This window comes from Schistocerca americana, chromosome 9 (genome assembly GCF_021461395.2).
Source record: "Schistocerca americana isolate TAMUIC-IGC-003095 chromosome 9, iqSchAmer2.1, whole genome shotgun sequence".
In the NCBI taxonomy this organism is placed as follows: Eukaryota; Metazoa; Arthropoda; class Insecta; order Orthoptera; family Acrididae; genus Schistocerca; species Schistocerca americana.
In genome coordinates this window covers 201194064-201219380 of record NC_060127.1, presented here as the reverse complement: position 1 = coordinate 201219380, position 25317 = coordinate 201194064, and the positions used below count along the sequence as shown (strand labels likewise).

The 25317-nt window shown below is 38.7% G+C and overlaps 1 protein-coding gene across 2 annotated transcripts in view; it reads right to left on the bottom strand.

The window, feature by feature from the left end:
- The window catches only part of LOC124551196 (collagenase-like), a 196458-nt gene that overhangs the window by 49228 nt on the left and 121913 nt on the right, over positions 1 to 25317 (bottom strand). For both annotated transcript variants that reach the window (XM_047126184.1, XM_047126187.1), the window contains one exon: positions 18387 to 18523. In XM_047126184.1, coding sequence (XP_046982140.1) covers positions 18387 to 18523 — 137 coding nt within the window. The remainder of the gene's footprint in view (positions 1 to 18386; positions 18524 to 25317) is intronic.

Genomic DNA, 25317 nt, shown 5'->3' with positions numbered 1-25317 from the left:
AACAACAACAATGGTCGTTCTTTGGAAATGTTGAAATGGACGCAACAGGGGAGATAACAAGCTTTTTATGGAGGGCTGTGGTTCGACCCTGGTCATGTTGTAAGCAAAAGACATGGTGTAACGACATGGGAAAGAGGCCGAGAAGCTGACTCTTTTTTTCTTTTCTGCCCATCTCTGATTGGTCAAATCAGTACATGGAGAACAAGTGGCGCTCTCCGAGCTTCGAATCATGTGCTCCAACTCGTGGCTGGCTTGTGCTAAAGTACGGGAAGTCTAAGAGGTAAAATGTGCTTTCCTAGAGATCTGGGCAGGAAAGCAGGCATGAGAGAAGAGAACACTCTTGTACTGGCATTTCGCTAGTAAGGAACTGCAGGTCTCTACCTAGAAGGTGAAACTTGTGTCGTTTGCTAACGTGCCACTTAGAGTCTACGCCAGGCACCTTCTCAACTGTCAGAGGTACTGCTTCTAGTATAACGCAGACAACGAGTGATGCTTGAGTCAACTGCCTAAACATTTGACACATTCAATCATACATAGTCGTGGCACGGAGTCAAATTTGTTTGGCAGACTAATAAATGGGTCTGCTGCATTCCGAATTAACCAAATGTGAAGCTGTGTACTTGCATCTTGTGGAAGCTCGCTATTAACAACAGATTGCGGCCATAAATGACCTGAGTCGCCGAATCCATTGTGGTGTGTCGCCCTGACCAGCAGGAGGGGGGAAGGTATTCGCTGCTATGGCGTAGGGCTCCAATATATGTTTCTCAGCACCCTGGTCTTTCGACCTATATTTTTCTCTTATGAATGGTAAAATATAGATGCTTGATGCTGCCATAGTTTTTGTGCCATATCCCGGATTGACGTGTATGAAGTCAATAAAGCGATTAGTGTTCCTGTTAATGTCCTGTGTCGATCCCCAATTGTTCACTTTGTCCACCATAGAGCCCATGTTAGTGGAAGCGTTTGTCAAATAAAAGTGTTTGACATCATTTTTTTCTTGTTATGTTAAGATAGAATAAATCCATTGTCATTTCGATCACAACTTATCTCTGAGTTCTGAGTAACAGTACCTTCCCATTTTATTATTGAAGTCTCGATTTGAAACGTGAGTAGAAGGCTTTCAAAGTAGCAAACAAATGAGAAAATATTAAATCACTTTAGAAAATGAACAATTCATTTATATTAAATAGATATCAGAACAAGAAAAAGAACAGCTTGTCATTGACATAGAAGAAGAACAAAAACCACAATTTACAATAAAATTAGAAGAGGACAATCTGAAATTAAAAAACTAAGGCAGGTAAACTACAAAATACCTAAAATAGAGCTGAATGATATCATCTGCATCATCACAACTTATGATCTGCAAAGAGATCATTTCTTTGACATTGCTGGAACAATAATCAACTTAATCAAATCTTGGTTATCTGTAAACAATACTGGAGAGCACCCAGAGCAGCCAGACAAAAAAATATATTATGTCTGTTGTGGAGTATGTATCAATTATAAAGTGCTTGACTAAAGGTTTAAATCTGCTTTCAAGTGCTTCATGTTTGAAGAAGCTAGAATATGAAATTTGGTGATGTAAACTACTATATGGATAGTTTTGTTGACTAAGAAATTAATTCATTTGCGCAGAATCTTGATCTCAGTAATGAAGAAATTAAAAATATATGATAATATTGTGCAGAATATATCCAACCTGATAAGTACCATAGTAAGTAACTTACATCTGTTACTTAAACTATTAATGAACAAAACCAATTTCTTCACCACTTAGTTTGAATAAATAAATCACATCCTTATCAGTTAATTGATTTATGAATTTAGTGACTACATCTTCTTCATTATCAGGATAACATACAAATAAAATATATGAAAGTGTAAATTTTTTCATTTATATTGCATGATACATTTTTTTAAATATTTTTAGTAATGAAAAATGAAAATTAACATTGTCCAAGTCAAGCAGCCTAACATATAGTGAAAAACAAGACCCTGTAATAGGGCTCTTTCATAAACTATAAATATTTTTATCTACTCAACTATTATGTGAATTATCAAATACAAACCATTTAACATATACTTATCTCCTTTCTTTCTCAATACTTTCTGAACACATATTCATAAAAATTTGCTTTTACTTCTTCACCATTTAAATCCCCTATTTTGTTTGTGAATGAATAACACTTTGAATTTCGAAAATTTCTGTTGTCCAATTAGCTGTGGAATCTTTTTCAGAAATTCGTTTAAATCTAGTAATTCTAGCTTTGTTGCCTGTTTCAAATTTAGCATCATCATTAGGTACAACAACAGCTGCCTTATAATTTTTTCATTAACTTATATTGGTATCATTTTTATTGTTTTGTGTTATTGGGTTCATCAATTAATTTAGAACCTGAATCGACTCACCTATAATTGCCTTCAAGACTAAATATTTTCTGCATCTTTTATTTGACCATACTATGAAATCTTTGTACTTTTAGTTCAGAGAACACTGAATAGTGATTAATGCTATATATTTTCATAAGTTTTATTTTTATTGTAAAATTCTTTGCCATTATCTGTTTGTAAATTTCTATGTTTTCTCCCTCTATATCTATATACTAAAGCTTCAACTACAGGCTTACCTGTGTTATCTTTAACAGGAGCTTCCCCAACTGTGTTTCGAAAAAGATCAATGACAGTTAATAACTGTTTATGTTCTTTATTTATTTTTATATTCCTTTTTAGTTGGCATAGGCCCTTTCTACTAGATCAGCTTGCCACAAGTCATCTATACTAAGAGAAATGGCATTTTCTTCTTTTAAATTTTTTTCTCATTGGTTTATGAAATTCATCAATAATTTCTTCTTGAATATGTGGCAGTAAAGCTTCACCAAAATTTTTTTTGACGAATTTACTATTTTTAGTGTTATGTACTGTGCAAGGAACTGCAGCTCCTGTTTTCATTGTTTAGTTGTTACTCGGTAAGGACTATGTGTCCCAGTCAATTTTTTACCATTCAAACAATAGATATGATCATTTTATATTGAAAAATTAAATTGTTTTTATTATTGTTCCACTCTGATGATCGTCATTTGATTCTAAAATCAGTTCACCAGACATAAGTCATTCACCACAAAGAGGTCCACTTTTAACAGATTGATTTAGAGATATAAATATTTTATCTTCCATTTTCATTTCAAGGGATGGATTACTGAACTGTGGTAGAAACAAAATTTGTAGTTCATCAAAATTATATCTTTTGCTTTCTGTTTCTAAATTCATAGGTACCACATCGCCATTTACGTTGGTTGTATATAAAATAATCCTCTTGATGTGTAAATGATACACAAATATGTAATTTAATATTCCATCACAGCTAACAAATTTAAATATGAGTTTACATTTGATACAAATTCTTTTTTCAAGAGCACTTAATTAACATAGTGATGGTGTTAAACCTTTCTTTGAGAGATATTTTGTAAAAGCTTTTCCTACTTCCTTTTTTGTAAAGTAATCTGTAAAAGTGTTATAGTTACCACTATGAAGTTGATTAAACTGTTTATTAAAGTATGTTTTAGCGAAATAGTTATTAAATTGTATTAGAATAGTTGCACATTCATTTTTTGTAACAAGATTAGTTGTTAGAATACTTGCACATTCAGGCTTTGTAATAAGATTAGCTAAGCCATTTTCTGAATATTGTTTGGTAACTACATCATAAACGCTTATTAGATCTTTTAAACCTAGTAACCTTCTACTTTCAAAATGAATATATAATTCAGTTACTTTAAAAATGCCTCATCATACTTAAAGAAACTGTATAATTAAATCTTCTATTTTTGTGTCTAATTTTGCTTCTGATTCATGTATATTTTCCTTTCATTGCAGTCTGTGCCTGTAACTTATCCCAAAAATGTTCATATATTAAACTCAATACATTATTAAATTTCTTACTATCAGATAATAGTTTTAAGACAAATGTGCACAAATGGACACAAATTACTTCATTAAAATTTTGTATTCATTGCCAATTAAATTACTGTTCATTTGAGACAAGATATTTAACCACTACTTTAGGAATATTTCCTCCAAATGAATCAAAAAGAACTTGTTATCTCTGTTCTTATAGTAACAGACCCAATGCGAAGCAGCAGCATCAGATGTACCTTAATTTATTATTTCAGATTCATATTCTGTATCATGACTAGCGACAGCTGAAGCAGTCTTAGGATTGGCGACCTGGGTACACCAGTCTTATTATGACAATGTATATATTTCGGCAGCACTGAAATGGAGCTATTTCACTTTTATAATCGCCAACCATTATCATCAAAGCCAGTGTAAAGCCTCTGTGCAGCCCTAAGGCTGCTTCAGGTACTCCTGTTCAAGTCCCACACCTAGTTTTCATTTTCCATACGTTATTCCTCTAACTGCAGTCGCAGCTAATCTTTTTCCTATAGATGCATCAGAAGCAGGTCATTGAAGTTCCTTATCTGCTTCACATCTTTTTTCTAAATCTTTATTACCTTTATAGGTAGTATTACGTATTTTTACAAGCCTCATGTAATGGATTTATTCCCTGGTCTCCTATAGGTAATCTTTCATCTAGTTTGGTCCCCAGACAGTAAAATCGGGAGTCTTGGAAATTTTGTACATTGATTTTGAATGGAAGTTTGATAATCAAACTGTTTACTAAACCTTTTCCACAATTTTTTGTTTTCTGCAGAGATTGACGAAGATTATTCAAGTATCTAATCAAATACAGAATTCCTGTTGGATTGCTGATTATGAAATCACTAACTTTATTTGTTAACATTTGCATTATTTTTATTTTTTCCTTATAATAATTTTTATTTCCACCTAATTCTTCTCCACGAATTACTGCTAATCTGTCGATTAAATCTCTAACATCATTCATGCAAACACATCCAATGTGTTTCTCTGTATAATTTGTATTAGACCTTCATCAAATTTTCTGGGACTTACAGATTCTCTTATTTTCTGCCTTATCAGATTTATTAATGTGTAGTATTTAAAACATTTACTTGATTTAGGTTTATTAGTATTAGGATCGATACTTTAAAATCTAATATTTGTTGATATTAACATGTCTTCATAGTAATATATAGTATCATCATTACATTAATCATCAATATTTTTTAGCTAAGAGTTTCCTTAAATTATCAGTATCTTTATTAGGTTTTTCATTGATTAAGATGTCATCATTGTTAAATCTTAGTTCAGAATCCCAGACATAGTGTTTAAGATTCATGATATGCAAGTGAAAAACTATCATTAAGGTCATCAAGATACTTTGTTGCTGTTGATTAAGGGCATCAATATACTTTATTGCTGTTGTACTAATATAAGTGGTCAGAGGTAAAACCTTTTTAGGTTCATTTTTTGTACCTCATTTTCTTCCATATTTTTCATAATTTCTTCAAGTTGTTTCAATCTTCGGGAAGGTGGAATTTCATTATTGTAATGTAATAAGCTTTTCTAACATGATGCTTCTGACAGTGCTGATGGAGTAGGAAATATGCCATCATACGTATCATTCGAAAGATGGTAATAAGCAACAATAGCTTTCATAGCATTGTCACCTAAACCTTCAATTCCTTGTCTAACCTGTTCCTATGCATAAATAACTAGTAGATCTTCTTTCAAATTTGTCTCATTCTGTTCTTGGTTGTTTTTTCAAATCTTGAATTGTTCTATAACTTCTACTTTTTTCTATTTCCTTAAGCTTTCCTTTTTACCAACCTCTGGGTCATACTTCCAAAACATTTAATATAATATAAAAAACATTAAATATAATTATTTCTAATGTTCAATGTTTATGTTTATGGATTCAGGAAGAACACTTTGTTCCCCTTTACATTGTCAGAAATTTTTGTATTTTATCCCTGAACTGACTTTCAGTTGGGCTTCTAGTCATATGTATAGAAAAAATACAAAGTGACCACTGCAATATTTACTGCACATTTCTTTAAAATAATCACATTTTCAATCACCACCAAAAACGTTGTAGTGAGTGTGATTTTAATTTGTGTCATCCTGTATGAAAATATTTGAAAGGTTGAGATTATTGTGGAGTAATTGTTTGGGAATTTCTATAAGTTTTAGCTAAATAAAAAGAATATGTTACTCAATGTCGACTTCTAGTAAAACATTCTCTAATGATATCTTGATTATCAAGAATTAAGTGAATTATCTTGATATTGATCCAGTGGTATAATTTCATCATGATTTTCAAAAAAGTTGTGTCTTCAATTTTTTCCACATTTTGTAAATTCTTGATATTTCGGTTCAAACGTTTAGGATAAACATAGAAATGATTGATTTTATTTCAGTCAACCATCCTGGTGCTAGAATGTAACTGTCATTTATTAATGCAGTTTTTCCACATCTGCTTGGTCCTATTATTACACATTCAATAGAATTCACCAAATCTTACCATGTTTATATGTTGACTTCTTCAATGTAGTTCTTATTTTTGGTTCCCAATCAGTTTTCATTTAATCAAGATAATTTTTATTAATTAAATGATTAGATTATTTCAGTTGAGTGGTAAATCATCTGTTCTCAAAAAAGGTCATCTGTGATATTTGAGACAACTATACTAATGTAACACCAGTTGGTTTTCATACAACATTTGTAAATCAAATATTATATAAAAAATAATAAACTTTACTTGTAAGGAGAAACAATCGAAATTCATATTTGCCAGTACATTTTAAAAGCTTAGAAAAATTTATATATACAAAAACCAAATGTTTACTTTAAAAGAGATTAAATTTTAAATGGAAATATTATTGACAGCAATATTAAATTAGGTATATGTATAAAGGATTGTAAGTGTGCTTGGATTTAGTGATCAGAGAGTTAAACCTAATAAAAAACTGTTGCTAATGATGTTCCTAAAGTTACTCCACTCGAATTAAATAATACAAATTTTAAATTAGCTGATGGAATACTTATAAAGTATACTGATAGTTTTGACTGAGAAACTACGTTATTGCTTCTTTCAAGCCAAATGCAGAATTTGGTGTACTGATAATTTATGAACGAAATTGCCCTGTAATTACTCCAATTTTTAATCCTATTCAAGATTTAGAAATAACTATATTTGATGAAAACAATTATGGATTGATTTCAGTGGTGCTTGTGTAACAGTTCTTTATTCTTTAATAAATAATGAACAAAATAAATGGTCATCAATTTTACTTATTCTCTGTAAATCAGAAATCTAAAAATAAAGTGAATGTACCTAATGAGGATACAAAGAGTAATATAAATAATAGCGACAGCTAGGTAAATTGGAGCCATGCTAAATTATACAGGAGCTTCAGTACAGATTATCCAACAGATGATGGGAAATTCCATAAAAATTAATTGTTTATTATGTAGTAAAGCTATTTGATTTTGTAGCCATAAAGAAAGAAAATAATATTTCATCGAGAACTGAGCACCCTTTTATTTCAACATCAGTTCTGCTGTATTTGACTTCATCTGTTTCGATAAAATAAGTATGGATGGACAATTACTTAATAACGGAGAAATAGAGAGGAAGAGAAATGAAGTACTTTATCCACTGAATATGCTTGGTGGTTTCTTTGGGTACTACAAAGAAATTTTATGGGAAGGTGATCTTACTGTAATTTTTACTTGGAGTTCCAGTGGTGATCATGCTCATCTTATGTGACCTGATAAAAGGATGCTGGAGTGAAAATAAAAGACACACTTCCAAAAGGAGGAAAATTGGTGTAGATCGATGGAAATTCTAGTACCAGTCGTTAAATATCAACCAAATTACTAGTTAGGACAATGAGAAAATCTATTGAAAGATCCTAAAATTCCGATGTCTTTTTATGAACTGGGAACTGCAGAAATTGCTGTACTGACTGGTAAGAAAAATTTTAGTCAGGTATTAGGAATTTCTATAGCTCTCTAAATATGCCATATTTCGCACTTCCTGCATTTCAAACAAATTGTAAAAATAATCGGTCGCTGGACTCTTCATTATTCAACCAAGTGAGGCTACGGAATATACAGGGTGGTCCATTGATAGTGGCTAGACCAAATATCTCACGAAATAAGCGTCAAACGAAAAAACTACAAAGAACGAAACTCATCTAGCTTGAAGGGAGAAACCAGATGGCACTATGGTTGGCCCGCTAGATGGCGCTGCCATAGGTCAATCGGAAAACAACTGCGTTTTTTTAAATGGGAACCCCTATTTTTTATTACATATTCGTGTAGTACGTAAAGATATGCCAATGCTTTAGTTGGATCACTTTTTTCGCTTTGTGATAGATATCGCAGTAATAGTCACAAATGTAGAAGTACGTGGTATCATGTAACATTTTGACAGTGCAGACGGTGTTTGCTTCGTGATACATTACCCGTGTTAAAATGGACCATTTACCAATTGCGGAAAAGGTCGATATCGTGTTGATGTATGGCTATTGTGATCAAAATGCCCAACGGGCGTGTGCTATGTGTGCTGCTCGGTATCCTGGATGACATCATCCAAGTGTCTGGATAGTTACGTTATTTAAGGAAACAGGAAGTGTTCAGCCACAAGTGAAACGTCAACCACGACTTGCAACAAATGATGATGCCCAAGTAGCTGTTTTAGCCGCTGTTGCGGCTAATCCGCATATCAGTAGCAGACAAATTGCGCGAGAATCGGGAATCTCAAAAACAACGGTCCTGAGAATGCTACATGAACATAGATTGCACCTGTACCATATTTCTATGCACCAGGAATTGCATGGTGACGACTTTGAACGTCGTGTACAGTTCTGGCACTGGGCACAAGAGAAATTATAGGACGATTTTTTGCACGCATTCTATTTAGCAACCAAGCGACGTTCACCAACAGCGGTAACGTAAACCGGCATAATATGCACTATTGGGCAACGCAAAATCCGCGGCTGGCTGCGACAAGTGGAACATCAGCGACCTTGGCGGGTTAATGTATGGAGCGGCATTTTGGGAGGAAGGATACTTGGCCCCCATTTTATCGATGGCAATCTAAATGGTGCAATATATGCTGATTTCCAATGTAATGTTCTACCGATGTTCCTACAAGATGTTTCACTGTGTGACAGAATGACGATGTACTTCCAACATGATGGATGTCCGGCACATAGCTAGCGTGCGGTTGAAGCAGTATTGAATAGCATATTTCATGACAGGTGGATTGGTCGTCGAAGCACATTCACCGGATCTGACGTCCCCGGATTTCTTTCTGTTGAAGGATATTTGCTATTGTCATCCACCGACAACACCTGACAACATTCATCAGCCCATTGTCAATGCATGTGCAAACATTATGGAAGGCGAACTACTCTCTGTTGAGAGGAATGTTGTTATACGTATCGCCAAATGCATTGAGGTTGACGGACACCATTTTGAGCATTTATTGCGTTAATGTGGTATTTACAGGTAATCGCGCTGTAACAGCATGCGTTCTCAGAAATGACAAGTTTACAAAGGTACGTATATCACGTTGGAACAACCGAAATAAAATGTTCAAACGTACCTACGTCCTGTATTTTAATTTCAAAAATCTACTTGTTATCTATCAACTGTTCATCTAAAATTGTGAGCCATATGTTAGTGACTATTACAGCGCCATCTACCACAAAGCGAAAAAATGACCAACTAAAACATTCATATTTCTTTACATACTACACGAATATGTAATAAAAGTGAGGGTTCCTAATTTTAAAAAAACGCAGTTGATATCCATTTGGCCTATGGCAGCGCCATCTAGAGGGGCCAACCATAGCGCCATTCGGTTTCCCCCTTCAAGCTAGACAAGTTCCGTTCTTTGCAGTTTTTCCATTTGACACATATTTCGTGAGATATTTGGCCCGGTCACGATCAATGGACCACCCTGTATACCTGAAAAATGGAACAAACGATGTCTTCCTTCAAGAGATGTGGAATATTAACCCTCCTAATAATATTCTCAAAGCATATGATGCATCTCTCGATTTTGAATGAGTTACACGATTGAAATAGGGTACTGACATAAGTCAATTTAAGTTCGTAATAGCTATCCTATCCATGTGGTTAACATGATATTGTAGCAACTTAGGAGACAACAATGAAATAAGTTGCAACTTTTAATGAAAAAATCCTGCAGTTACTTTGGATATGTAATTATGTATGGTAAAAAGGACCTCACAATGTGTAACAGAATCTTAGCTGAGAATTTTTAAAATGAAGAGCTGCATATCTAATTATATCTGATTTTATTCATTATAATTTTTTTGAATATCCCTTTTCATATTGGCTACATTAGCATTTTGAATTTTTTTTGTTCTGTGAATTAGTACTTTCCTGAGTGTGAGAGGTAGTGGAAGATAAGAACCAGTTGGCGATTCAAGGCAGGTTTCACTCACACATATCTCTGAACATAGCCACAAGAAAGGAGTCTATGTATTGACCAACAGTTGGCGCGGTTGGCAGCATCTATTTTCATTAATATGGGAGCATGATTCATCTTATTCACATATTATTCTTTCTTAATGCTGGTTTGAGTGCTGTCATTGACATTTACATTTTGCTGACTATTCATTTCTTCAAGTAAATATAATGTTGTGAAGAAAATAATTTATTTGTACCCAAATTTGACTGATAAAAATGACTTAATTTGAATCAGTTTGTCACTCAAATATCAACTCCATACAGATTTGAGACTTCTTTACTTCATCAAACCTCTATGCAAATACGTATGTTGACTGAAGGATGTGACATTATCTGATGAAGTCTTAAATACATTATGCTGGGGGAGAGAACACCATTTGACAAAATATTCTATATCCTCTCTTCTGTATGACTCATCGCCATTCCTGGATGTGTTTGAGACCTGTCCTAAAGAAGCAGTGCTCTGTTAAGTCGGATATTGACTCCATGCTGCACTGATGCACAAAAGGTCGCAGGCCAGAAGCTTGGTGAGAGCGTGGGTGATCATCAAATGGAAGGCGTTCAATAGGACATGTTTTGTACTTTTTGAGAGCGAATTATTTTTTTTAATTAATTGTACTGTACTCAATCAGGAAATTTATGTAATTAGTAAGCGGATAAGTTGAGCAAACTGGCAGTGTTTTTAATGCAAACTGCTTTTGACACATTAATAAAAAAATATCAAGGGAAGTAATAGCAATTGCTGCAACCAACTCTGACGGTAAGTTATTGAACCCTTAAGTCTATCTGAATTGGGTGGACTAAGAGGTCAAAGATTTGACTTTCAAAAGTGTTCCCAGCAATTGCTGTTGCCACCCTTCGTTTCTTTATTAATTCGTCAAAAACGGTTGTGCATTAAACTACTCCTAGTGCGCTCAACGCATCCACTTACTACTGTCGGCAACATGGATTCCACTATATCTGAGTCAAATGACACAGGGCACAAAAACAACCAAGCAACACGCTCTGACAGTGAACATTTACATTAACAGACTTTAGGGCCCAGAATCATATAACTCAAGACAGTGTTCTCTGTGTAATTTCGAAAACTACACAAATAAAACGCGTTACTGTGTTGCACCGATCTCTAATGACATCATCTGCTTATTGAAGGCTAGGTTACCTCACAATATCAAAGAAAACTTGATCAATGTACCTGAAAATGATCTTGAGCAATTTATGTTGTCCTACTGACCTCACACAGGATATCATAAGGCATAGTAGTGAGCATGGCAACAGTAACACATCTCCAGAGATGCAAGTATTTGCTGCATAGAAAAGGCAATAGAGGTGGCAGGAAGAATAAGTACAATCACAAAAACAATAGACAACAAAACGATCAAGGAAATCAGTCATTTAACAGAAAAAAGTGTCACAACGATAAAAAGCACTGAATCCCTAAAAATAATGCCAAATTGAGAAATAATAGGCAAGGAGGACATTCTGGAACCTGTAACACAAATCAGGGACCACCGCATAGTAATTTGAAATGCAAAGTAACATCATTCAGCCGATTGTACAAGGGCTAAATCCGCATGTGCTTCAATGGCAGAATTCTAATCAAAACCTGTGTATAGTGGACATAATGGACAGAGACCTAGTTGGTCTCTCTGTTCCATTGAACTAGATTTGGCCGCAATGCGCACTCCACTGCTGGCTATACGGTTGAGTCAGAGCAACATGGCTCACACTAATGGCAATGACATTGAAAGTTAACCCTGTGGGCACTGTAGGAATGATCCAGAATGTATGCAAAATTCAGTTTACTAACTGCTGAGGAGGGGCAGCAGCCTTTTCAGTAGTTGAAGGGGCAACGATCTGGATGACTGACTGATCTGGCCTTGTAACACTAACCAAAACGGCCTTGCTGTGCTGCGAATGGCTGAAAGCATGGGGAAACTACAGCCGTAATTTTTCCCGATGGCATGCAGCTTTACTGTATGGTTAAATGATGATGGGGTCCTCTTGGGTAAAATATTCCTGATCTAAAATAGTCCACCATTCGGATCTCTGGGCGGCGCCTACTCAAGAGGACGTCGTTATCAGAAGAAAAAAAACAGGCGTTCTACGGATTGGAGTGTGGAATCTCAGATCCCTTAATCAGGCAGGTAGCTTAGAAAATTTAAAGAGGGAAATGGAATACAGCGTTATAAATACATAATCAAATAGGGGAATGCAGGAGTAGGTTTAATAATGAATAAAAAACTAGAAGTGCCGGTAAACTACTACAAACAGCATAGTGAATGCATTATTGTGGCCAAGATAGGCACGAAGCCCACGCCTACCACAGTAGTACAAGTTTATATGCCAATTAGCACCGCAGATGATGAAGAATTTGATGAAATGTATGATGAGATAAAAGAAGTAGTAAAGGGAGACGAAAATTTAATAGTATTGGGTGACTGGAATTCGAGAGTAGGAAAAGGGAGGGAAGGAGACATAGTAGGTGAATATGGATTGGGGGAAAGAAATGAAAGAGGAAGCCGTCTGGTGGAATTTTGCACACAGCATAACTTAATCATAGCTAACACTTGGTTCGAGAATCATAAAAGAAGGTTGTATACATGGAAGAAACCTGGAGATACTAGAAGGTATCAGATAGGTTATATAATGGTAAGACAGAGATTTAGCAACCAGGTTTTAAATTGTAAGACATATCCAGGGGCAGATCTGGACTCTGACCACAATCTACTGGTTATGAACTGTAGATTAAAACTGAAGAATCTGCAAAATGGTGGGAATTTAAGAAGATGGGACCTGGATAACCTGGCTAAATCAGACATTGTACAGAGTTTCAGGGAGAGCATAAGGGAACAATTGACAGAATTGGGGGAAAGAAATACAGTAGAAGGAGAATGGGTAGCTCTGAGGGATGAATTAGTGAAGGCAGCAGAGGATCAAGTAGGTAAAAAGAAGAGGGCTAGTAGAAATCCTTGGGTATCTGAAGAAATATTGAAATTAATTATGAGAGGACAAAATATAAATATGCAGTAAATGAAGCAGGCAAAAAGGAAAACAAACGTCTCAAAAATGAGATCGACAGGAAGTGCAAAATGGCTAAGCAGTGATGGCTAGAGGAAAAATGTAAGGATGTAGAGGCATATTTCACTAGGGGTAAGATAGATACTGCCTACAGGAAAATTAATGAGACCTTTGGAGAAATTGTTCACCCTTTTGGTTGTTCAGGGTTGCTCTTTTATGAAGCTCTTTCGTTTGAACTCCCGCCCTTAGTGTACCCACTATCGATTGCGAGTTCTGTCTTTGGTGTACTCAGGAACTGTAGGTTGGTAACACGACCGACTCACGTGTTTACTGCAGCAGACTCTTTGGCCTGTACTATTTATAGGCGAGTGCGGTCACGCTGGAGGATCCTCTCCTTCCCCCCCTTTTTTATTTCTCCATCATCTGTCCAGTTTCCCCCCCACCTGCTCTCGGCTGTGGTATGTCATATTTGTGCCAACTTTTTAGTGCCGTGTTTAAGTGAGTGTTCAGTGTTGTGCGTCTTTCCACAGTGTTGCGAACAGAAATCATGCTGTCGCTGGGTGTGCATTTTATATCTTGCAAACAGAAACCAGACTGTCGCCGTGTTTTTTTTTTAACTGTCTGTCTGTTATTTTTCTGCTTCTTGTGTATTTTCTTAGCATCATCAACCCTGTGTTTTATGTTTTAAGTTCTAGAATTTTCTGCCATTTTACCTTTAAGTCACCGATTTTATCGCCAACTGTTATTTTTTATTATCTTCATCTTTTTAACACAAATTCTGTAGGCTGAAGAGCGGCGCAATAAGCTGCTGCCAGCCCGTCCCCTTCGGGGGGAATTGAAATTCAATAAAGAAAAAAAAAAAAAAATAACGCTGGAGGAGGTTGTTGCGCAGTGGCCTTCGTGCCTGCTCTGGTGGCGTCGACATCCTGACTTCCGTGTACGGGTGTTGTTATCGAACCCGCAACTTCTACCCGTGGAGGATGGCAGTCTAATTATCGCCTGCGTCGACGAAGGCAAACAGTAACCATCATGGGGCGGTGGAGCCGCCGTTCGGCGAGGGTTTGAGTCCAGGAGCAGTTCGGCTGGGTCGGTGTCTGCCGGACGACTGGGTACGGCTCAGAATTGTGCACAGCAGTCCCAGGCAAACGACTAAGTGCGCCGAAGGAAAGGAGAAAAGAAGTGTGAATGTTTCAAGTTGATGGTCCTTTGGGATTGAGTTCATCCAGTCGTTTTTCCCGCCTTGTGGCCACTGCTGTGGCAATTCTCTGTTCTGTTCACTGGTGCAATTCTGACAGTGCAGATTCCTCCACGCATCGTTGCTAACCAGTGTAGTGGTGTATTTTGGTAGTTATTCGTGTACGTTTGCACTTCTATGTTTTGGTAATTCGTCCTCCCGCCCTGTGGCTGCAGAATTTTGGGTGGAGAGTTAGTTCCTTGTCTCCCAAGATGTAGTGCTGTATTATTAAGGTTAATTCTAGTTCAGTCTAGTGTTCTGTTAATCCCTGGGTATATGTGTCTGCCATACTATTTGCTCTGTATTTATTGTAAGTGAGTTCCACTGACAGTAGTTGGGGGTTCGAGTCCTGTCACAGAGCTGATAAGGGGTCACATTGGTTTCAGCATGTCAGTTGGAGGGAACTTAGAGGTTTGTTCACATTGGCATGTCAGCGTTGTCTAGCGCTACCGGGACCTGAAGAACAGCATTGTGCTGATTAGGGAATGTTATTACACGTTCTTGTTTTCATTTAGATACCTGTATTTGTGAAGGCAACCACATGAAGTAAGATCTGTTCTGAAGCTATGCTGGATCTTTCGCTCTTGGGATTTTTGGTTTTGTTCTGATCCCAACTATTTGGGTGTCAGGAATATGGAACTGTGTTGTTAATGTTTGTCTTGAACAGCGGATACGCAGCTAGTTTAGTACGTGTTTAGTGGAATGGCGTCCTCGTGAAGGCGTGCTCGCTAGATTGCTATTGCGTCTCCTCAAAGTGTAATTTCCACCTTACTAAAACCCCCTTGTTATAAGGAAAAAAACTTTAGAAATGCCTTCTATTTGCATGAAGTATCTTACCTGTCGCTTAAGTAAATATCTGCTCAGTGATTAAGCTAGTGGGAGCACCCATCCTAAAAGCCACTAGCGCACTTCTGTTATGGTGGCCCTCGTGCCTATTTTGGTCCACAACATTGTATAAACAGGCTTACATGCTCTGTATCGAACTTCTGATGTTGTTTTTTGAGTGATTGTGGATTATTAAAATTGATTATAGTGCAAACGTTGTATTTTACCAACCGTGCTTATAAGTTATTAATATGATTGGCTGGAATGTAGTATGAAAGTTTTAGGACCATAGGTTGTCCAGGAAGAAATTTTGAACCCATGCTGTATTGTGAATTCATGTATTTATGTTTTATATTATTGTGACTAATAATTAAAGATTTAAGACTGCATTCACTTAGTGCTTACTTGTGCGTTGTGTTATTATTATTTTTAAAAATTATAATAGGCGTTTTGGTTTCTTAAATTAAAGCCTTTCCAATTCGAAAGTGGTGGCCCTCCCATTTTGGCAATTGTAAGCATCGAAGCAGGATTTATGTAGTTGGTGTTATATATTGTATGCTATGAATAAACTATTTATGTGTTAAATCACGTCTGATATGTCAATTCCTTGGCCCCATCCACACCTTGGTCATAGTCTTTTAATATTAAATGAACAGATCACCATTTCAACATATAGTTTCGCTACTCATCAGAACTTTATGAACCTATAGAGACTGAAGTGGGGATATTCCACGATGTCCCACGACAAATTCCACATTTTCTCAATCGAGACTGGCCTACAAAAAGGCCATTGCATTATTTATTGGACTTCACTCGTGCGTCACAGCGTGCAGCCAGATTAGCAATATCAGTGGCACAAGGGGGAGGCAGAGCTACTGCAGCGTCGATGGCATGCTTCCTTCATATCTGAGCCACAGGCATGTTGTGACTCGCGCGATCAGAACTGATGCACTGTCAACACAAGTAGGCACCAAGCCAGTTTACATAATGCGCCTTTTTTAAATGAAAGGTATCGCAGTTAGCCAATTGCCACTCTTGAGAAGCGACCCATGCTGGCCACCAAGTTTACAAGTTTACAAATCAATATCAGTGTACACGGCTCAATCAGTCACCGGCTGTTATGTTGTTAGCTGTGGCACTGCTGTTGGTGCCAAGTCCAGTGATGTGTACTTAATACTTTTCAATCAGTGGGCCACGTGAAGGGTCTGTTATCTGCTTCTGCCTCTGGTTTCCGTCCAGTCCACCATCTCCTGTGTGTGCGAACTTCTTGCTGCTTACCTTTTCTCTGGGCAGACTCTGCTGTTGTGAGCTGCCTCTTCTGCATGGGCATCAGCGTGACCATCCACGCCTCGACTGCCCCTTCTGGGCTGTAATGGCATCAGGTCGGTGGGATCAATGTGATGTTCCTGTCCCTCTGGGTCAGCGCTTTCGCACTGCCACTGCCTTCGCCACTACGCCACCGGCTCGTGGCCGTGCACCACGTGCTGGCTTTGGAGTCTTCTCTGGCTGCGTGTGCACTGCTTATGTCCCATGGGCGTTGGTGTCATGGGGCATCGTCACGACGAATGCCTTCTGAGTAATAAATGAATGACTTTTCACTGTTTCTCTGCTGTACCCTCCAGAATCTAACAAGCACCCACTCACCACTCTACTGCAACTTGTGATTTTCTGGCAGCCTAGCCACGTTATACCTGGTTCCGCTGTCCACCGTAGAGGCATTCAACATAGTCGTTAAAATACAAATCTTCCTCTTTCACCATAATCAACCCCATCTTACAGACTGACCAACGGTACAACCTCCTGGCACAGAGCGACTCACATGCCAGGTGTTTACATACTGAAACAATGCCACAGCGACTTGACAATGCCCCCACTGCCAAGAAGTGTGCGTGGCGTACTGAGTGTTCTAAAATGTCAGACTCGCTGGCTAGCGTGTGTTAACAAAAGATTATGAGTTTAGAAAGCATGGTACCTCTTACGTGTTGTCGATCACTTTCTGTGGGTTTGTCGATGTTTGGGGGGGGGGGTGTAGGTGTGGGAGGGGGGGCTCATGAAATTGATTGAGTATGTAAGTGGTCGCTGGTTGTCAGTCAGGGTCATCACTGGCGGACTTAAAGGCCACATTGTTGCCTTTGCAACTGCTGCTGAGAAGTTCTGCTGCCTCAGGCGCTCCACATACGAGTATCACAGCGACGATTCATCACTGCTGCAGACCCTAACAATGAAATGAGCAACAGCACAGCATTCTGGTGAAAGGTCTGTAATGACTAATATCCAGAAAAGTGGTCCTGAGGTTGTGGTTAATGCAACGCGAAAATTACTGTGGTCTTTCTTTACTGTACTGTATGATCGAAAAATATTCTATGAGGATAAGCCTTGTAAGTGTTCACTCCAGTAAATCTATACGTGAGCCAAGCTGGTGTACCTACACCATTTATCTGTTACTGACTGTAAATGCCATATTCAAGTACAAATGTATGTAAAATTAGTAACGTGTATTAGTTTAACGGCGTCTGACTACAGACATTTCCACCGTCATCAATGATATATCATGGAGAAAAGATGCAGCAAACTCTTGCACATACCTCTAGTTTCAGTCACACTGACATCTGCTGACAATAACAAATTAATAATAGAAAAACGTAGGAGATAAGCTGACGTTCGTAGTTACATCAGAAAATACACCGATTTTTTTATCAATGTTTACAAGCAGGCAGCACTACTTAGTTGTGAAAAGCAAATTCTGTGAAGTCGATGGAATAAATTGCTACAATATTAGTTACTTACAAATTAGCATTGTAGAAAGCATTTATGGAAAGTCACAGAATAAGATGTTGATAGTAAGTTGTCGTGGTAGACCACAATTTTTACTCACGAGGCAGATGCCTTTGAACTTGTTTCCGGCACACAGCGTACTTTCAAGAACGACACCTGGTCCGTAGCCCTCCTCGCATACTGAATTGGGAACAACCGTCAACTCAGCATACTGAAGAATGTCAGGAATGTATCCGCCTGTAACGAAAAAACTCAGTCATATCGTACTGGTACATGAGCATCCTGTTACTGTACCTTTCAGTATCAACATTAAATTTGTTAGTAATATCCATCCCAGATACTCGCAGTTAAGGATCATTGCAATATTTTTTTGCAATAATTTGTTAAAGCTGTTCAATAGTTTACCAAACTCAATTTGGCCAGTTTCTTTTATTACAGCAGAGACTGAATCAGTTTGCATATCATGAAAAAGTCACATGTTTTGTACATAGCTACATACTGGTTACTCACTAATGTAGGGACACCACAGATGATGATGAGGTTTGGTTGTGGGGCACTTAACTGCACGGTCGTCAGCACCCGTACAAAGTCCTGATTTTTACTCAGTCCAGTTTTTTTCGCAGTCCAATCTAGCCACTGCCACGAATGCTGATAATGATGACGAAATGATGAGGACAATACAAACAGCCAGTCCCTAAGCAGAGGAAATCCCCATTCCGTCCAGGAATCGAACCCAGGACCCTGTGATCCAGAGGCAGCAACGCTAGCCACTAGACCACGAGCTGCGGACGACACCGCAGTGAAACATACTACATTTTATTATAATGTATATACATATTAGTTCGCAGCAAGTTACATGACATTTGCAACACTTACCTTAAAGGAACTGAAGAACTAAGATGTTATTCTTCTTGACACTTTAAGTAATTTACGTCTGATCAAAAGTACAACAGTGAAAGAAAAGGAGTGTTCCAAAACAAGCAGCTTCAGATAAAATGGAAGTTGTCTTTGCTAACCCTAGGCGTTTTCTGTTATTAGAGATGGATTATTGTGACAGTGTGCTGTGCTGCTTGCACGAGTAGGTCGAACTTTTTTGAGGAACAATAAAATAAATATTTTTGAATATTAAGTTTCTTATTACAGTTTAATAAATGCACGATAAATTAGTTATTTATAACCCTTTTTGTTAGTAGTTATATATGCTAGTAAAGGTGCAGCTACGTTTCTGTAACAGAGAAGTCATTAAAATCATAATGAACGAACACTAATGTTTACCACCGCTATCCATTTCTACCACACTTTTGTTCATAGATGTGAACTACATAAAAGCCATTTACAAAAGGCCAGAAAAAATGCAGTATGGATTGGTCAGAACATTATGACCACCTACCTAGTAAACAGTATGTCCACCTTTGTCAGGGATAACGGCGGCGACGTGTCGTGGCCTGGAAGATACGAGGCCTAGGTAGGTCGCTGCACGGAGCTGCCACCACACTTGCACACACAAGTCTCCTAATTCCTGTAAATTCTGAGGAGGGGGCGATGAGTTCTTCATCACGTTGAGTCACATCCCAGATGTGTTCGATCGGGTTCAGATCTGACAAGCCACTGTGTTCCTCGAAGCACTCCATCACTCTCCTGGCCTCGTGGCATGGCGCATTATATTGTTGAAAAATGCCTTCGTCGTGTAGTGATGCACACGGTCTGCAACCAATGGACGACACTCCTTGGCCGTCAAGGTGCCTCGCACGAGCTCCACTGCACCCGTTAGTACCAACGTGAATGTTCCCCAGAGCATAATGGAGCCTGCTTGCCTCCATCCCGCAGTACAGGGGTCAAGGAGGAGTTGCCCAGGAAGACGACCGATTCGCGCCCTCCAATCGGAATAACGCAGAAGTATCGGGATTCATCAGGCCAAGCGACGCTCTACCACTACGTCAACGTCCAGTGCCGATGGTCACATGCCCATTTCAGTCGTAGTTGCCAATGTCGGGGTGTTAACATTGACACATTCATGGATCGACAGCTATGGAGGCCCTTCGTCAGGAGTGTGTGGTGCACTGAGCAGCGTTAAAGTCTCATGTTAGTTCCACTGGAAGCCTGTCCTGTTTTACCAGTCTACCCTGCCTACGACATCCGACATCTATAACGAGGAGTGGCCACCAACCCCACCATGTCTGGAACTGGTTTTTCCTTGGTTTCGCCTGTTGGTGAAGACACAACAGCACTCCTCGAACACTCGAAATTCCTGCAGTTTCCGAGATGTTCGTGCTGACAGCCCAAGCAATTACTATCTGTCCTCAGTCAAACTCAGATAGATTGTGTACTTTCTGCATTCTACAGACAGACAGCATGCTCACTGATACTACATGTACGGTGCATGTGTCTGACTAGCAGTTATTCCCTGCCAGGTGACGCTACTATCGCCTGGATAGGTTCATATTGGCAGAAGGTCGGTGGTCGCAATGTTCTGGCCGATCATTGTATAGTGATACAATGGTTTCTATCCTGGATGAACAATGATTTACCGGGTGAAAATTGCTGTAGCAATCACTTAAAGAAGATAAGCAGTATTTATGGAACGTTAGATAACAAAAATCAGATCGATGTGTATTTTTTTAAAGCCTACCATTTTGCCTTTGTCACATTTCTTTATCTTCTACTGTAATATTTGATATTAATAATTATGTACATACAATGTGCAGAAAGGCAAATCAGGTCTTGGTGGAAATACAGGATTTTTATAGTTTCTGTTGTATATGCGCTCTGTCTTCAGCTCACGAGTGGCCTACCAGGATCATCAGACAGGCCACGAGTGGCTTGACGGGACCATCCGATCGCCGTGTCATCCTCGGTGGAGGATGCGGATAGGAGGGGCAGGGGGTCAGCACACCGCTCTCCCGGTCATAAGATGGTATTCTTGAGCGAAGCCGCTACTATTCGGTCGAGTAGCTCCTCAATTGGCGTCACGAGGCTGAGTGCACCCCGAAAAATGGCCACAGTGCATGGGGGCCTGGATGGTCACCCGTCCAAGTGCCGACCACGACCGACAGCGCTTAGCTTCGGTGATCTCACTGGAACTGGTGTATCCACTGCGACAAGGCCGTTGTTGTTGTATAAGACAAATAAAAATGTAATGTACAGGAAAATTAAAGAAACCTGTGGACAAAAGAGAAGCAACTGTGTGAACATCAAGAGCTCAGGTAGCAAGCCAGCGATAAGCAAAAAAGTGAAGCTTGAAGGCAGTAGAGGAGAGTAGGGGGGCTGGGAGAGGATCAGTGAATTTTTTTAGTGCAGGTTGCCTACATCAGCGGCAGGTATGCACTCGGGCAACCTAATGTTCTCCTTTGATTGACAGGTACTAAACCTATTGTCCTCCTTTGATTGACAGGCAGTTATCCTGTTGTTCCCCCACTCACTCCTCATCCCCCAACTCCCCTCCCCCCTTCGCCCTCGCTGCTACAGGTACACTTTTAGGTCTGAGTCATTGGAATAGGTTCCCCTCTCACTCTTATCAATTTGATTTGTTGTTGTTGTGGTCGTCAGTCCTGAGACTGGTTTGATGCAGCTCTCCATGCTACTCTATCCTGTGCAAGCTTCTTCATCTCCCAGTACCTACTACAACCTACATCTTTCTTAATCTGCTTAGTATATTTGTCTCTTGGTCTCCCTCTACGATTTTTACCCTCCACACTGCCCTCTAATACTAAACTGGTGATCCCTTGATGCCTCAGAACGTGTCCTACCAACTGATCCCTTCTTCTAGTCAAGTTGTGCCACAAACTTCTCTTCTGCCCAATCCTACTCAACACTTCCTCATTCGATATGTGATCTACGCATCTAATTTTCATCATTCTTCTGTAGTACCACATTTCGAAAGATTCTATTCTCTTCTCGTCCAAAATATTTATCGCCCATGTTTCACTTCCATACATGGCTACACTTCATACAAATACTTTTAGAAACGATTTCCTAGCACTTAAATCTACACTCGATATTAACAAATTTCTTTTCTTCAGAAATGCTTTCCTTGCCATTGCCAGTCTACATTTTATATCCTCTCTACTTCGACCATCATCAGCTATTTTGCTCCCCAAATAGCAAAACTCCTATACTACTTTAAGTGTCTCATTTCCTAATCAAATTTCATCAGCATCACCCAACTTAATTCGACTACATTCCATTATCCTCGTTTTGCTTTTGTTGATGTTCATCTTATATCCTCCTTTCAAGACACTGTCCAATCCATTCAACTGCTCTTCCAAGTCCTTTGCTGTCTCTGACAGAATTACAATATCATCGGCGAATCTCAAAGTTTTTATTACTTCTCCATGGATTTTAATACCTACTCCGAATTTTTCTTTTGTTTCCTTCACTGCTTGCTCAATATACAGATTGAATAACATTAGGGAGAGGCTACAACCCTGTCTCACTCCCTTCCCAACCACTACTTCCCTTTCATGGCCTTCAACTCTTATAACTGCCATCTAGTTTCTGTACAAATTATAAATAGCTTTTCGCTCCCTGTATATTACCCCTGCCACCTTCAGAATTTGAAAGAGAGTTTTCCAGTGAACATTGTCAAAAGCTTTCTCTAAGTATACAAATGCTACAAACGTAGGTTTGCCTTTCCTTAATCTAGCTTCTAAGATAAGTCGTAGGGTCAGTATTGCCTCACGTGTTCCGATATTTCTACAGAATCCAAACTACTAGTTTTTCCATTCGTCTGTAAAGAATTCTAGTTGGCATTTTGCAGCCATGACTTATTAAACTGATAGTTCTTGAAGTCTGAGCGTATTTCGCCTGTCTCATACTTCTTGCTCACCAGATGGTAGAGTTTTGTCAGACTGGCTCTCCCAAGGCTATCAGTAGTTTTAATGGAATGTTGTCTACTCCCGGGGGTTTGTTTCGACTCAGGTCTTTCAGTGCTCTGTAGAACTCTTCACGCAGTATCATATCTCTCATTTCATCTTCATCTACATCCTCTTCCATTTCCAAAATATTGTCTTCAAGTACATCGCCCTTGTATAGACCCTCTATATACTCCTTCCACCTTTCTGGTTCCCCTTCTTTGCTTAGATCTGGGTTTCCATCTGAGCTTGATATTCATATAAGTGGTTCTCTTTTCTCGAAAGATCTCTTTAATTTTCCTGTAGGCAATATCTATCTCACCCCTAGTGATATGCACCTCTACATCCTTACATTTGTCCTCTAGCCAATCCTTCCGGGCCATTTTGCACTTCCTTTCGATCTCATTTTTGAGACGTTTGTTTTCCTTTTTGCCTGCTTCATTTACTGCATTTTTATATTTTCTCCTTTCATCAATTAAATTCAATATTTCTTCTGTTACCCAAGGGTTTATATTAGCCATCGTCTTTTTACTTATTTGATCCTCTGCTGCCTTCACTACTTCATCCCTCAGAGCTACCCATTCTTCTTCTACTGTATTTCTTTCCCCCATTCTTGTCAATTGTTCCCTTATGCTCTCCCTGAAACTCTCTACAACCTCTGGTTTAGACATTTTATCCAGGTACCATCTCCTTAAATTCTCACCTTTTTGCAGTTTTTTCTGTTTTAATCTACAGTTCATAAACAATAGATTGTGGTCAGAGTCCACAACTGCCCCTGGAAATGTCTTACAATTTAAAACCTGGTTCCTAAATCTCTGCCTTACCATTATACAACCTATCTGGTACCTTCTAGTATCTCCAGGGTTCTTCCATGTATACAATCTTCTTTTATGATTCTTGAACCAAGTGTTAGCTATGATTAAGTTGTGCTCTGCGCAAAATTCTACCCGGTGGCTTCCTCTTTCGTCTCTTACACCCAATCCATATTCACCTACTACATATCCTTCTCTCCATTTTCCTACTGACGAATTCCAGTCACCCATGACTATTAAATTTTCGTCTCCATTCACTATCTGAATAATTTCTTTTATTTCATCATACATTTCTTCAATTTCTTAGTCATCTGCAGAGCTAGTTGGCATATAAACTTGTACTACTGTGGTAGGTGTGGGCTTCGTATCTATCTTGGCCACAATGATGCGTTTACTATGCTGTTTGTAGTAGCTTAACCGCATTCCTATTTTCCTATTCATTATTAACCCTACTCCTGCATTACCCCTTTTTTATTTTGTGTTTATAACCCTGTAGTCACCTGACCAGAAGTCTTGCTCCTCCTGCCACCGAACTTCACTGATTCCTACTATACGTAACTTTAACCTATCCATTTCACTCTTTAAATTTTTTGACCTTCCTGCCCAATTAAGGGATCTGACACTCCACCCTCTGATCCGTAGAACGGCAGATTTCTTTCTCCTGATAACAACATCCTCTTGAGTAGTCTCTGCCCGGAGATCCGAATTGGGGACTATTTTACCTCTGGAATATTTTCCCCAAGAGGATGTCATCATCATTTAACCATACAGAAAAGCTGTATCCCCTCGGGAAAATTACAGCTGTACTTTCACCTTGCTTTCAGCCGTTTGCTGTACCAGCACAGCAAGGCTGCTTTGGTTAGTGTTAGAAGGCCAGATCAGTCAATCATCCAGACTGTTGCCCCTGCAACTACTGAAAAGGCTGCTGCCCCTCTTCAGGAACCGCACGTTTGTCAGGCCTCTCAACAGATACCCCTCCATTGTGGTTTCACCTACAGTACGGCTATCTGTATCGCTGAGTCACGCAAGGCTCCCCACCAATGGAAAGGTCCATGGTTCATGGGGGGGGGGGAGGGCAATTTGATTTATTCTTTATTAAATTGATCGATTAATTAACCTCTATGGCAACAAAGTTCCACAACCCCCTGCCACATTCGGCGGGAACTTAAAATTCCATAAGGACAATGCTACCTCTACTAACCTAAGAAAATGGAGGGAAAATAGGTCATTTTGTCTACCTCCACTAACCTAAGTCATCCGACAGCCATATCTTCCTAGGGATTGGATGGAAATTTGAATTTTAGTGGGAGAAGAAGGCCACTTGGGCTATCTCTACTAACCAAAGAAAAGGCAGGAAAATGAGGGTACT